At 64.8% G+C, this 12,600-nt stretch overlaps 2 protein-coding genes across 2 annotated transcripts; one reads left to right on the top strand and one right to left on the bottom strand.

The window, feature by feature from the left end:
- Positions 1-52: 52 nt before the first annotated feature.
- LOC128949672 (metabotropic glutamate receptor 6-like) lies at positions 53-8,281 on the bottom strand. Its single transcript, XM_054294583.1, has 10 exons — positions 7,880-8,281; positions 6,129-6,345; positions 5,605-5,740; positions 4,790-4,944; positions 3,975-4,136; positions 3,111-3,308; positions 2,520-2,656; positions 1,537-2,080; positions 679-1,070; positions 53-202 (listed from the first exon to the last, which is right to left on the bottom strand). Exons 1-10 carry the CDS (start codon positions 8,153-8,155, stop codon positions 53-55), a joined length of 2,367 nt encoding a protein of 788 aa, XP_054150558.1. The 5' UTR covers positions 8,156-8,281.
- Positions 8,282-9,966: 1,685 nt separating this feature from the next.
- LOC128949673 (activator of basal transcription 1-like) lies at positions 9,967-12,204 on the top strand. Its single transcript, XM_054294584.1, has 4 exons — positions 9,967-10,015; positions 10,150-10,512; positions 10,751-10,929; positions 11,506-12,204. Exons 2-4 carry the CDS (start codon positions 10,155-10,157, stop codon positions 11,797-11,799), a joined length of 831 nt encoding a protein of 276 aa, XP_054150559.1. The 5' UTR covers positions 9,967-10,015; positions 10,150-10,154; the 3' UTR covers positions 11,800-12,204.
- The last annotated feature ends 396 nt before the right edge of the window (positions 12,205-12,600 follow it).

Genomic DNA, 12,600 nt, shown 5'->3' on the forward strand with positions numbered 1-12,600 from the left:
CTCTGGGGGTCGGGGGTTTTGGCATGCCGGGGGTCCCCCAATCCGGGGGTCCCTACGGGGGGGGGTCGGCACCGCGCCGCTTGGGCTGGTTGCGCTCGGGGTGCAGCAGGATCACGTAGACCTTGGGGGCGTAGAGGAGCCCCAGGGGCACCGAGGCCGACAGGGACATGGACACCGTCAGTGTGGCCGTCTGCACGTGCACCTGCACCCCAAAAACGGTACCCCAAAGTCCTACTGATCGCAAAATGCCACTGACCCCAAAGTCCTCCATCCCAAATCCCACTGACCCCAAAAACAAGCATCCCCAAATCCCACTGATGCCTAAATCCCATTGAATCCAAAATAGGGACCCCGCCACCAGGGGACCTTCAAATACCCCTAGGAACCCCCCAAACCCCCCTCCTCATCCTCTGCCAACTGGGCATTGCCAAAGATGGGCCTGAAGGTGCAGCAGAGCACATGTACCCACAGTGATCCCCAAATACCCCCAGGGACCCCAAACCCCCCTCCTCACCCTCTCTGCCAACTGGGCGGTGCCAAAGATGGGCTCAAAGACAAACCAGACAATGTGTGCCCATGCTGATCCCCCAAATACCCCCAAGGACCCCCCAAATACCCCCAGGGATCCCCCAGAGACCCCCCCTAATACCCCCAGGGACCCCAAACCCCCCTCCTCACCCTCTCTGCCGACTGGGCGGCGCCGAAGAAGATGGGCCCGAAGGCGAGCCACACCACGCACGTGGTGTACATGGCGAAGCCGATGGGCTTGGCCTCGTTGAAGGTCTCGGGGACGCCGCGCGCTTTGACGGCGTACACGGTGCAGGTGAGCATCAGCAGCAGCGCATAGGCCAGGCAGGCCAGCGTGGCCCCCTCGGCCATGTCGCACCGCAGGACCCCCCGTGCCGCCTCGGGGTCGGGGGTCCGGCCCATCTCGTAGTCGATGAGGGCGTGGGGTGGCCGCACCAGCAGCCAGGTGGCCGCGGCCACCAGCTGCAGCCCGCTGAGCGTGAAGGTGATGACCAGCTGCGAGGTGGGGCTGATGAAGCGTGGCGGTGTCACCGAGCGCTTCCCTGCGGGGTACGGTGGGTTATGGGGGGCTGCTGGCACCCCCAGAGCTCACCTGGCCTGAAGGGCTGGGGGTACCCCGTGTCACTCAGCCTGGTCTGGAACCCCAACACTTTTGGAGGCCCTGGAAGTCACCTCCCTTGGTGACTCCCCCTCCCCCACAGGGCGGGGACCCTGTCCCATGTCCCTCATGCAGCCCCTTACCCCAAGCTCTCACCCCCCAGTGCCCCTCACTGCTGCCCAAAGCCCCTCACTGTGTCTTCCCACCCCACTGTGCCCCCATGCCCCTCACCCTGCTCCAAGATGTGGCAATGCGGTTGGTCTTGGTGAGATCATGGCGTGGGTGAGGCCCCAGCCCCTCACCCTGTGCCCCCCAGCCCCTCACCCTGCTCGAAGATGTAGATTGATCTTGCTGAGAGCATGGCACAGGTGAGACCCCAGCCCCTCACCCTATGCCCCCCAGCCCCTCACCCTGCTCGAAGATGCGGTAGATGCGGTTTGTCTTGGTCAGCAGTGCAGCGTAGGTCAGGCTCATCCCCATACCCAGGAAGAGCCTCCGCAGGGCGCAGACCCCCACGCCGGGCTCGGCCACCATGAGGAAGGTGATGGCGTAGACCAGGGCGATTCCGGCCAGCAGGACGTAGCTCAGCTCTCGCCCCGACGCTTTGACGATGGGCGTCTCGTGGTGCCGCACGAAGGTGGCCAGCACGAAGGCGGTGGCCATGAGCCCCAGCGTGGCCAGGGCCAGCGGGACGGCGGCGCAGGGGTGGCCCCAGCTGAGGCGCAGCACGGGCGTGGGGCGGCAGGCGGTGCGGTTGGGCGTGGGGCGCAGGTGAGAGGCGCAGGGCAGGCAGGTGAACAGGTCGGCCCGGTACTGGTAGCCCCCGCAGAGCTCGCAGTGCCAGCAGCACGGAACCCCCTTCACCGGCTTCTTGCGCTCGCCGGGGCCGCACGGCAGGCTGCACACCGAGGGTGGCGGCGATGACGAGTTGGAGCCCCAGGCCATGGCGTCCTCCTGGTGGGGGAACGGTCAGGGACACCCCAAACCTCCCCAGGGACATCTTGAACACCCCAGGGATACCTCAAATCCCCTCATGGACACCCCAAACACCCCAGGCACACCCCAAACACCCCAGGAACACCCCAAACCTCCCCAGGGACACCCTAAACAGCCAATGGAAAACCCAAACACCCCCCCCCATGGACACCTCAAGCCCCCCATGCACACCCCAAATACCCCAGGGAAAACCCAAACCTCCCCAGGGACACCCCAAACCTCCTCAGAGACCCCCCCACAAACTTCCCATACAGGCACCCCATGGTTCCCCCAAGTCCCCCCACCAGGGACAACAGGGTATCCCCCACCCAGTGCCCCCAGTTGGCCACTGGGATCCCCCCAGCTGACCCTGGGGGGCACCCCATGGCTCTGGGGGGCTCGGCGGTCCCAGACCCACCTGCAGGTGCAGCCCCTGCACCCACTGCCCCACAGCCCGGTAGGCCCCGGTGCCGTTGCCCCCCTGGAACTGGAAGATGTCGTAGCGCCCGGGGGCGTCCCCGTTCTCGTTGAAGGACACCGGTGTTCCCGCACTGCCTGCACACCAGTATGGACCAGTATAAACCAGTAACCACCAGTATAGGTCAGGGACATCCCCCACCAGCCCCGCAGAAAAGGTCAGTGACCCCCTAGCCCCGACATGCCCCCAGTACAAGGCAAACCGGTACTCCCAGTATGGTTACCAGCGCACCCATCCCCTTCCCAGTGCCCCACAGTGGCTCCCAGTGCCTCCCAGTATGGTCTCCAGTGCCACCATCCCCTTCCCAGTGCCTCCCACTATATCCCAGTAACTCCCAGTACGGTCTCCAGTGCCCCCAGCTCCCTCCTCGTGCCACCCCAGTATATCCCAGTAACTCCCAGTATGGTCTCCAGCACCTCCAGCTCCCTCCCAGTGCCCCCCCAGTATATCCCAGTGCCTCTCAGTTGTTCCCAGTATGGTCCCCAGTACCCGCCCCCCCATATCCCAGTAGGCTCCCAGTGCCCCCAGTACCGTTGAAGGCCACCCTGCGGATGTGGGTGAGCAGGCGGCGCCCGTCGGGGGGGTCCATGTGGGCACAGAGCCCCCCGCCCGGGCAGGCCTCGCCCAGCATCGAGTGCAGCCCATGGGCCATGGCCAGCACGGCGTCGATGACGAACTGAACCTTCCCCTCCTGCTCGTAGGGCGAGTCCCGCCCGATGCGCTCCCGCCCTGGGGACCAGAGACTCCACATGGACACCTCAAACCCACCACAGCACCCCAAACCTGCCATGGGCACTCCAAAGCCACCAGGAGCACCCCAAACCAGTTATGGACACCCCACCTTCCCCTCCTGCTCGTAGGGTGAGTCCCGCCCGATGCGCTCCAACCCTGGGGGACCAGAGACCCCACATGGGCACCCCAAACCTGCCACAGCACCCTAAACCTGCCAGGGACACCCTAAACTTACCTGTGGCATCCCTGTGGGGTCTCTTTGGGGCAGGATCTCTGTGGGGCCCCTATGGGGAAGGGTACTTATGGGTTCCCCATGGGGTCTCCATGGGGTCCCTCTAGGGTCCCTATAGGGCAGGCTACCTGTGGGGTCCCTATGGGGTCTCTATGGGTTCTCTATAGGGTCCCTATGGGGCAGGGTACCTGTGGGGTCTCTATGGGTTTCTATGGGGTCCCTGTGGGGTCTCTATGGGTTCTCTATGGGGTTCCTGTGGGGCAGGGTACCTGTGGGGTCTCTATGGGTTTCTATGGGGTCCCTGTGGGGTCTCTATGAGTTCTCTATAGGGTCCCTATGGGGCAGGGTACCTGTGGGGTCTCTATGGGTTTCTATGGGGTCCCTGTGGGGTCTCTATGGGTTCTCTATGGGGTCCCTATGGGGCAGGGTACCTGTGCACTTGCGCACGGGCGTGCCGGGTGCCCCCGCGGGGTCCCCGTGGGGCGCGGTGCCGTGGGGCAGCCGGCAGTTGAAATCGTCCTCCCAGAACTCGTGGAACCAGAGGTTGCGGCGGTTGTTCTCCAGCGAGCGCGACGTGAAGTACTCATCAAAGCCTGGGGGGGACACGGGGACACCGCGGGGTCAGGGGGGGACCCCATAGAGCCACCGGGGTCAGGGGGGGACCCCACAGAGTCACCAGGGACCCTACAGGGTCACAGGGACCTCACGGAGCCATGGGGACCCCCTGGGGACATGGGGACCCCACAGAGCCATGGGGTCCCACAGAATCCTGGAGTGTCCCATGAGCCCCCTAAACCACCCAGGTCCCCACAGAGCCCCTTCTGAGCCCACCTGGGTCCCCTCAGAACCCCTCAGGTCTCCCCAAAGCCCCCTAAGAGTGCCCCTGGAGCTCCCAGTCCCACCCCAGCAACCTCCAGTCTCTCCCAGTCCCTCTGAATTCACCCCAGTCTCTCCTAATAACTTCCCAGTAGCCCCCAGTCCCTCCCAGTAGCCTCCAGTCCATTCCAGTAGTCCCCAATCCTTCCCAGTAGCCCTCAGTCCATCCAGTAGCCCCCAGTCCATCCCAGTTTCCCCAGCCTTCAGTCTCCCCAGTCCCCCAGCGTCCCTTATCCCCCCAGTCCATCCCAGCGTTCCCAGTCCCCCCAGTCCCTCCCAGTGTCTCCAGTCTCCCCAGTGCCCCCAGTCCCTCCCAGGGTTCCCAGTGTTCCCAGTCCCCCAGTCCTTCCCAGTCCCTCCCAGTGCTCACCGGGCACCGAGGCTCGTTTGGGCAGGATGGTGATGGCCCCGTCAGCCGCGTCCTCCAGGCCCTGCACCGGCGCCATCTTGGCCCCCCAGCTGTCCGAGCCCACCCACGAGAAGTGGCCGGACAGGTTGGCCAGAGTGGCGGCCTCCAGCACCCGCCTGTGGGGACAGGCACGGCTACTGGGCAAACTGGGACGGACTGGAGGCACTGGAGGGGACTGGGAGTTACTGAGATGGGCTGTGGGCACTGGGAGGGACTGGGGGCACTGGGATGGATGGAGGGCTACTGGGAGGGACTGGGGGCTACTGAGATGGACTGGGAGCTACTGGGAGGAATTTGGAGGGACTGGAATTGGTCGGGGGGCTACTGGGATGGGGTCAAAGGCTGCTGGGATGGACTGGGGGCTGCTGGGAAGGATTAGGGGTCACTGGAATGGACTCAGGGACACGGGTGTTATTGGGATGGGACTGGGAGAGACTGGAGATCGCTGGAGTCTACTGGGATAGACTGGGGGCTACTGGGATGGACTCAAGGGCACTGGGAGGTAACTGCGAGGGACAGTGGAGGCTGATGGGAGGGACTGTAAAGGACTGGGAGGCCACTGGGTTGGACTGGGGAGCTACTGGGAGGGGACCTAACCGGACTGGGGTGACCTCCAGCAGGCTGAGGAGCACGGCGGAGGGACTGGGGCAGGACTGGTGTGTGCTGGTGTGTGCCCAGAGGGACTGGGATGAACTGGGACAAACTCCAGCAGGCTGGGGAGAGACTGGGGAGAGACTGGGGCAGGACTGGTGTGCACTGGTGTGCACTGGTCTCACCGGATGTCGTCCTCGTTGGCGAAGAGCACGACCCCGCGCGCGGTCGACGTCTCCATCAGGCGCCCGATGACCTTGGCGAACTCCCCTGGCTTCGGCTCCCGCGGGATCTTGATGGACTGGGCGATGCACAGGCCCCCTGCCCCAGTACGGACCAGTATAAACCAGTACGGACTGGTACGGACCAGTATGGACTAGTGTGGATGGGGATCACCCTCCCTGCCCCGGCCTCAGAACCTCCCTCTTCCCTGCAGAGCTCACCCTCCCAGTACATCCCAGTATGGCCCAGTGCCCTCCCAGTGCTCCCAGTGCCCCAGTACAGCCCAGTACAACCCAGAACAGCCTAGTATAACTCAGTACAGCCCAGTACAACCCAGAACAGCCTAGTATAACTCAGTACAGCCCAGTACAACCCAATACAACCCAATATTACCCAGTATAACCAAGTACAACCCAGTACAGCCCAGTACAACTTAGTATAACCCAGTACAGCCCAATACAACCCAGTACAGCCCAGTCCAGCCCACCGGCCTCGCGGGAGCTCTGCACGAAGGCCTCGACGCCGCTCTCGCCGTAGTTGCCCTCGGAGGCCAGCGTGCTGACGTAGCTCCAGCCCAGCGCCCGCACCACGGCCACCATGGCCTGCGCCTGGTACGAGTCCGGCGGCACCACCCGTGAGAAGAACTCGTAACGCCCGGGGTCTGACAGCTCGGGGGCCGTGGAGGCGTAGCTGATCTGGGGGATCTGGGGACACAGGAACGTGTCAGGGACAGGGGGACATTGGGGACATGTAAGGGACAGGGGGATATTGGGGGTTTGTGGGGGACACACAGGGGTCCAACATCTCAGGGGCCATGGAGGTGTAGCTGACCTGGGGGATCTGGGGACATGGGGACATTGGGGACATATCACGGACAGAGGGACATTGGGGATGTGGGGACATGTCAGGGACAAGGGGACACTGGGGACATCAGGAATGTATCAGGGACAGGGGGACATTGGGGGGTTTGGGGGCATCATGGGGTTGTGGGGAGATTGGGGTGAGGTGCCATGGGGGGTTCAGTGTGGAGCTGTTGATATAGGTGGGGTCTGGGGGGACACTGGGGACATTGAGGGGACATGGGGGACAGAGCAGTGTGAGAGGGCATGGGGGGCTCAGCCCCAAGGCTGGGGACAAGAGGGACATCAGGGACATGCGGGGGGAGACCTGGGCAACACTCAGGGGAACTGGCCCTGTGGGACCCCCCCCCCCTTCCCTGTCCCTGTCCCTAATCCCCCCTAATCCCCCTGGGCCATTTGCTGCCGTCCCAGGGGATTGTGGGTAACACCCAGGGGGGAGGGGGGGAAAGTTCTGGAAGGGACCTGGGGGGGGGGGGGGGGACACACAGAGGGGGACCAGGTGTCCAGGCCCCCCCTCACAGGGAGCAGACACCATGAGGGCACTGTAGGGACAGCACTGTCCCAGTCCCCTCAGAGTCTCCCCAGCCAAAACACCCCCCACGTTCCCCCAAAAATATCCCAAACACCCTCACAATGTCCCAAACACCCACGCAATATCCCAAATGACCCCCCAATGCCCTCAATGACCCCCCAATGCCCCCAACGACCCCCCAATGTCCCCAACAACCCCCCAATGTCCCCAACATCCCCAGTGACCACAAAGAGATGCTCAACATTGGCTACCATGATGGCCACGGAGCTGGCAGAGGCACCAATGTCCCTCCATGTCCCCCATCCCCAATGTCCCCAGTTCTCCTCCATGGCCACCATGTCCCCAATGTCTCTCCATGTCTCCAATGCCCTTTCATGCCCCTCCATGTCCCCAGTGTCCCTCCACATCCCCAATGTCCCTCCATGTCCGCAATTCCCCTCCATGTCCCCAGTGTCCCCAAACCCCCCAACCCACCACAAAGAGCTGCAGCACATTGGCCACCATGATGGACACGGAGCTGTCAGAGACACCGATGTCCCCCCGCGTCCTCAATGCCCCTCCATGTCCCCAGTGCCCCTTCATGTCCCCAAAGCCCCCAGCACCCCCAAATCCCCCCAGCCCACCGCAAAGAGCCGCAGCACGTTGGCCACCATGATGGACACGGAGCTGGTGGAGACACCAATGTCCTTCCATGTCTTCAATGTCCCTCCATGTCCCCAACGCACCCAACGCCCCCAAATCCTTCCAACCCACCACGATGGACACGGAGTTGGCAGAGACATCAATGTCCCCCCATGTCCTCAATGCCCCTCCATGTCCCCAGTGTTCCCAAACCCCCCAACCCACCGCGAAGAGCCGCAGCACGTTGGCCACCATGATGGACACGGAGCTGGCGGAGGCCCCGATGACCCCGACCAGGCGCTCGGGCGGGGGCCGGCGCGGGGCCGAGCCGTCGGGGCAGCTGCCCTCGCCCCCCTCGGGGGGCAGGAGGCTGCGCACGAAGCTCAGCGCCTGCTCCAGCGCGTACGTGTCCCTGGAGCAGGTGTCGAGGATGCGGGCGCCCAGCGTCAGGTTGGGCAGCACGCGCGGGTCGCCGTTGACGCGGTCCAGCGCGTACAGCATGGCCTCCAGCCGGTGGATGCCCTTCTCCTTCTTGACCGGGCCGCAGGGCACCCCGGCGGGGCCGCGGGCGTGCACCGGGAACAGCCCCCCCAGAGTCAGGTCACCCTCCAGACGGATGGCGTGGGGCTGGGTGGGCGCCGGGGGGCAGCGGCACGGCGGGCACAGGGACAGCAGGGCCACCAGCAGGGCCACCAGCGGGGTCACCAGTGGGGCTGGCATGGTGGGCTGGGGGCAGAGAGAAAGGGGTCAGGGGGTGATGGGGAACAGACTTGGGGGGCTTTCTGTGGGGCAGGGGGGGCACAGGGACAGCAGAGTGGGCAGTGGTGGCACAGTGGGCTGGGGGCAAAGAGAAAGGGGTCGGGGGTGATGGGGAGCAGACTTGGGGGGCTTTCTGTGGGGCAGGGGGGCACAGGGACAGCAGGGACACCAGCAGGGTCACCAGTGGGGCTGGCATGGTGGGCTGGGGGCAAAGAGAAGGGGGTTGGGGGGTGATGGGGGGCAGAGGTGGCTCTCTGTGGGGCAGGGTGGGTGTCAGGTGGGCACAGGAGGAGCAGGGTCACCAGCAGGGCTGGCATGGTGGGCTGGGGGCAGAGAGAAAGGGGTCAGAGGGTGGTGGGGGGCAGACTTGGGGGGCTTTCTGTGGGGCAGGGGGGTCACAGGAACACCAGGGTGGGCAGGAGGGGACAGAGGGAGGTTACGGGGGGGCACCCATTGGGGTGGGGGGACACCCTGTTGGGGATGGGGAGGGGGGTAATGACACCCCATGAGGCAGGGACACCCCCAATGCGGGGGGCAGCCCCCATGGGGCAGAGGGCTCTGTCCCCGCCCTGGAGGGAGGTTTGGGGGTCCCCAGCACCCCCCAGTTTGGGGTCCCGGCGCCCCCATCCTGCTCACCTGGCCCCTGGGTGCTCCTGTCCCTGTGCAGCCGCTGGGAACTGCGGGTGGGGGCCGCCCCTGTCCTGGCCCCCCCAAATTCCCCCCAGTTCCCCCCCCCTCGGGGTCCCTCCAGATGCTGATGGGTACAGGAGGGGGAGGGCTCCCCCCCCCAATCCCGGTTTGGCCGAACTCCCGCAGTCCCGTGGGCCCCCCCCAATTAAACCAGATGTTAATTATTGGGGGGGGAGTGAGGGGGATTAGGGGTGCCCCCCCAACACATCCCCAGGGGGTCCCATGATGGGGCTGAGCCCTCGGGGGGTTTGGGGGGGCCGGGAGGGCTCTAATCCCCCCCAGCTGTCGGATTATGGGGGGGGGAATAATCCACTGCTCATCTGCAGCCAGGACCCCCCCCAGCAGCAATGAGGGAGGGAGAACACGGGGGGGCTCAGGGGGACTCTGGAGGGGGCTCTGGGGACCTGAGGGGGGTCCTGGGGGGCTGTGGGGACATTTGGGGGGGCTGAGGGGGCCATGGAGAGGTACGGGGTCTGTGAGGGACATGGCAGGGGGGCTGACCCAGGAGAGCTCTGAGGGGACAAGGAGGGGATATTGAGGGGGGTCATTGGGTACGGGAGGGGTCAGTGGGTCCGGGGAGGGGTCAGTGGGTCCAGGGGCTGCGGTGGGGGGGGGGAGGCACTGAGGGGAGTTCGAGGGGTCCCAGAGCGGGCGGGGCCTTTCCCGCCAAAACTCCGCCTCAGCCGTTCCCGCCCAAACCGCGGCGCGCGCTTCCCGCCGCAGCCAGGCTGCGCCCCCACATTGAGCCACGCCCCTTCCCTGCGTAACCACGCCCCGTCACCTAAGACCCGCCCCTAAAATGAGGCCACGCCTCTCTGCGCTTTACGGCTTTTTCGCGACTCCCCCGCCCCTGCTAGCGGTGCTTTACGGCTGTGTTGGTATTTTACGACCGCGGCCGGCCGCGTTGTGAGGGTGCGGGACCGAGGGGGCCCGGGGGGCGATTTTGGGGGTCCCAGGGGGAATTCGGGGGTGCGACAGAGCCTGGAAAGGGGTGAGGGGGCTCTGAGGGTGGTCACTTCCCTTTAACTCCCTCCTGCCCACCGCAGGGGCCATGGCTGCGGCCGAGCGGGACCCACACGGGAGAGGCGAGGAGGAGGAGGAGGAAGAAGAGGAAGAAAAGGAGGAGGAAGAGGAAGAAGAGGAGGAAGAGGAAGAAATGGAGGGGGAAGAAGAGGAAGGAAAGGAGGAAGAAGAGGAAGGAAAGAAGGAAGAAGAGGAAGGAAAGGAGGAGGAAGAGGAGGATCCCGCGGGCTCCCCCGCTGCCGAAGCCTCCTCGGACCCCCCTCCAAAGCCGGTGGTACCGGGGGTCCTTTATTTGTCCTTCCTCCCCCCGGGCTTCGGGCCCCGCCAGGCCCGGGCGCTGCTGCGGCCGCACGGGGAGCTGGGCAGGGTCTTCCTGCAGCCCCACGGTGAGTCCGGGGGTCCCGGGGGTGATCTGGGGGGAGTTTTGGGAGGGGGCAAGGGGTCCCTGAGGGGGTCAGGGTGCCCCACAGACCCCCAGCAATGGGGGAAGGGGGAGTCCCCACAGGCAGGAAGGGGATTTGGGGGTCAGGGCCCCTCGCAGCCCCGCTGACACCACGTTTAGCACCCTTGGGTGGGGGGCTCAGCCCTCCCGGGGGTCTCAGCGCCCCCTCCCCGTTCCCGCAGGAGGCTCCGTGCGGCGGCGGCGGCAGCGCCCGGGGGGACCCCCGGCCGTGGCGTTCGCCGAGGGCTGGGTGGAATTCCGGGACAAGCGAGCGGCCAAACGCGCGGCCAAACTCCTGCACGGGGCCCCCATGGCCCCCCGGCCCCGCAGCCCCTTCCGCCATCACTACTGGAGCATCAAGGTGCGGCTCGGGAGGTGCTGGGGAGGGGTACTGGGGGATTCAGAACGGTTTTAGCGGGGCTTGGATCCATTTTTGGGAGGGGGGGCTCAGAATTTTGGGTGCCCTGGAAAAAGAGGGGGGGGGCACCTGTGGGTTCCTGGGTAATTGGGACTCTATGGGTGAGGGGTTGAGGTCCCTTTTTGGGGGTCCCAGATTTGTAGGGATCACCTGGATCCCTTTTTTGGGGTGTCTCAGATCCCTTTTTGAGGGGTCTCAGATCTTTGGTGGGTTCCTGGGTGATTGGGACCCTTTATAGGTGAGGGGTTGGGGTCCCTTTTGTGGGGGTCCCAAATTTGTAGGGAGCACCCGGGTCCCTTTTTTGGGGGGTCTCCGATGGTTTTGCCTCACTGGGGGTCCCTGTTTTAGGGTTCAGGGGGGTCCCCCACATTGTCGGAGGGGCATTCAGTGGGGAGGGGCTGAGCTGTGTTGGGAGGCCCCAGTTCAAAGCTGATGGGGCTTTGAACACCCCAAAACCTTATTGAGGGGCAGGGTCTGAGGTTGTTTGGGGGTGCCCTGACCTGTGCCCACCCCCCCCAGTACCTGCCCGGCTTCCGGTGGCCTCACCTGAGCGAGCGGCTGAGCTACGAGCGCCAGGTGAGGGCGCAGCGCCTGCGGGCCGAGGTGGCCCAGGCCAAGCGGGAGGGGGGGTTCTACGCCCGCCACGCCTCCAAGGAGCCCCCCAAAACCTCGGGAGACTCCGCAGCCCCTCCCCGGACCTGGGGCTTCACCCAGAGACAGACAGAAGAGGAGATTTGGAGGCGCAAAGCTCGGCCCCCCCCGGCCGCTCCCCCCCAGAGCCTGCTGGAGAAGGTGTTTGGGACAGGCCCGTGAGACCCTCCCTCAAATTTGGGGGGGCTCCAGGTGTGTGGACCGCCAGGCCCCCCTCCGGACACCGATTCCTGTCTCAAGGACCACCAGATGTTTTATTTTTCTCCTTAAAGCTTTTATTACTTTTAACAAAAATAATTCCTTGCGTTCTCTTTAAATTCTGCCGAGGGGGCGGGGCTAAGGGGAGGGGGCGGGGTTATGGCTTCGGCGCGCGAAACTCCCTGAAGGCAGCGCAAGGGGCGGGGGTGGGAGTGGCTAAAGCAGTTCAGGCCACGCCCATTTTACCATAAAGGGACGTGGCCTGAGGAAGCAACAGCAGGTGAAAGGTGCGTGTAGGCGGGGCCTGAACAAAGGGGCGGGGCTGGATAAAGCCACGCCCCTCCCCGCGCCTTAAACAGGTCATTTAAATCTGTAAGGAGGAGCAGGGAGGGCAGGGCTCTTAAAGGGGCCGCGCCCCCATTTCGGAGGGCGGTTCCAGTGTCAAAAATAGAAGCTCTGGGGGGTGGGGCCCCAGTATGGCACTGGGGAAATGGGAGAACAAACAAACTCGGGGCCCCATAAACCTGATGTCCCCATAAACCTGGGGGGTGGGGGGCAAGCCCCCCCAAAAATGGGTGCTGAGAACACCCCAATATCCCTGGGAAACCAAACGGGGGGAGTGGTACCAAACTGGGGACTCCCCCCACTCAAAATGCCACCACTGGGGTCCCTCAGCCTTGTTGTGTCACAGGGGGAAGGGCGACCTGACACTGTGGGGGGGGGCAGGGGTCCCCAAAACCGGGATGTTACCCTGGGGTCCCCCTA

This window comes from Melozone crissalis, unplaced genomic scaffold (genome assembly GCF_028551555.1).
Source record: "Melozone crissalis strain CALT ecotype California unplaced genomic scaffold, PUWL_Pcris_2 ptg000266l_1, whole genome shotgun sequence".
In the NCBI taxonomy this organism is placed as follows: Eukaryota; Metazoa; Chordata; class Aves; order Passeriformes; family Passerellidae; genus Melozone; species Melozone crissalis.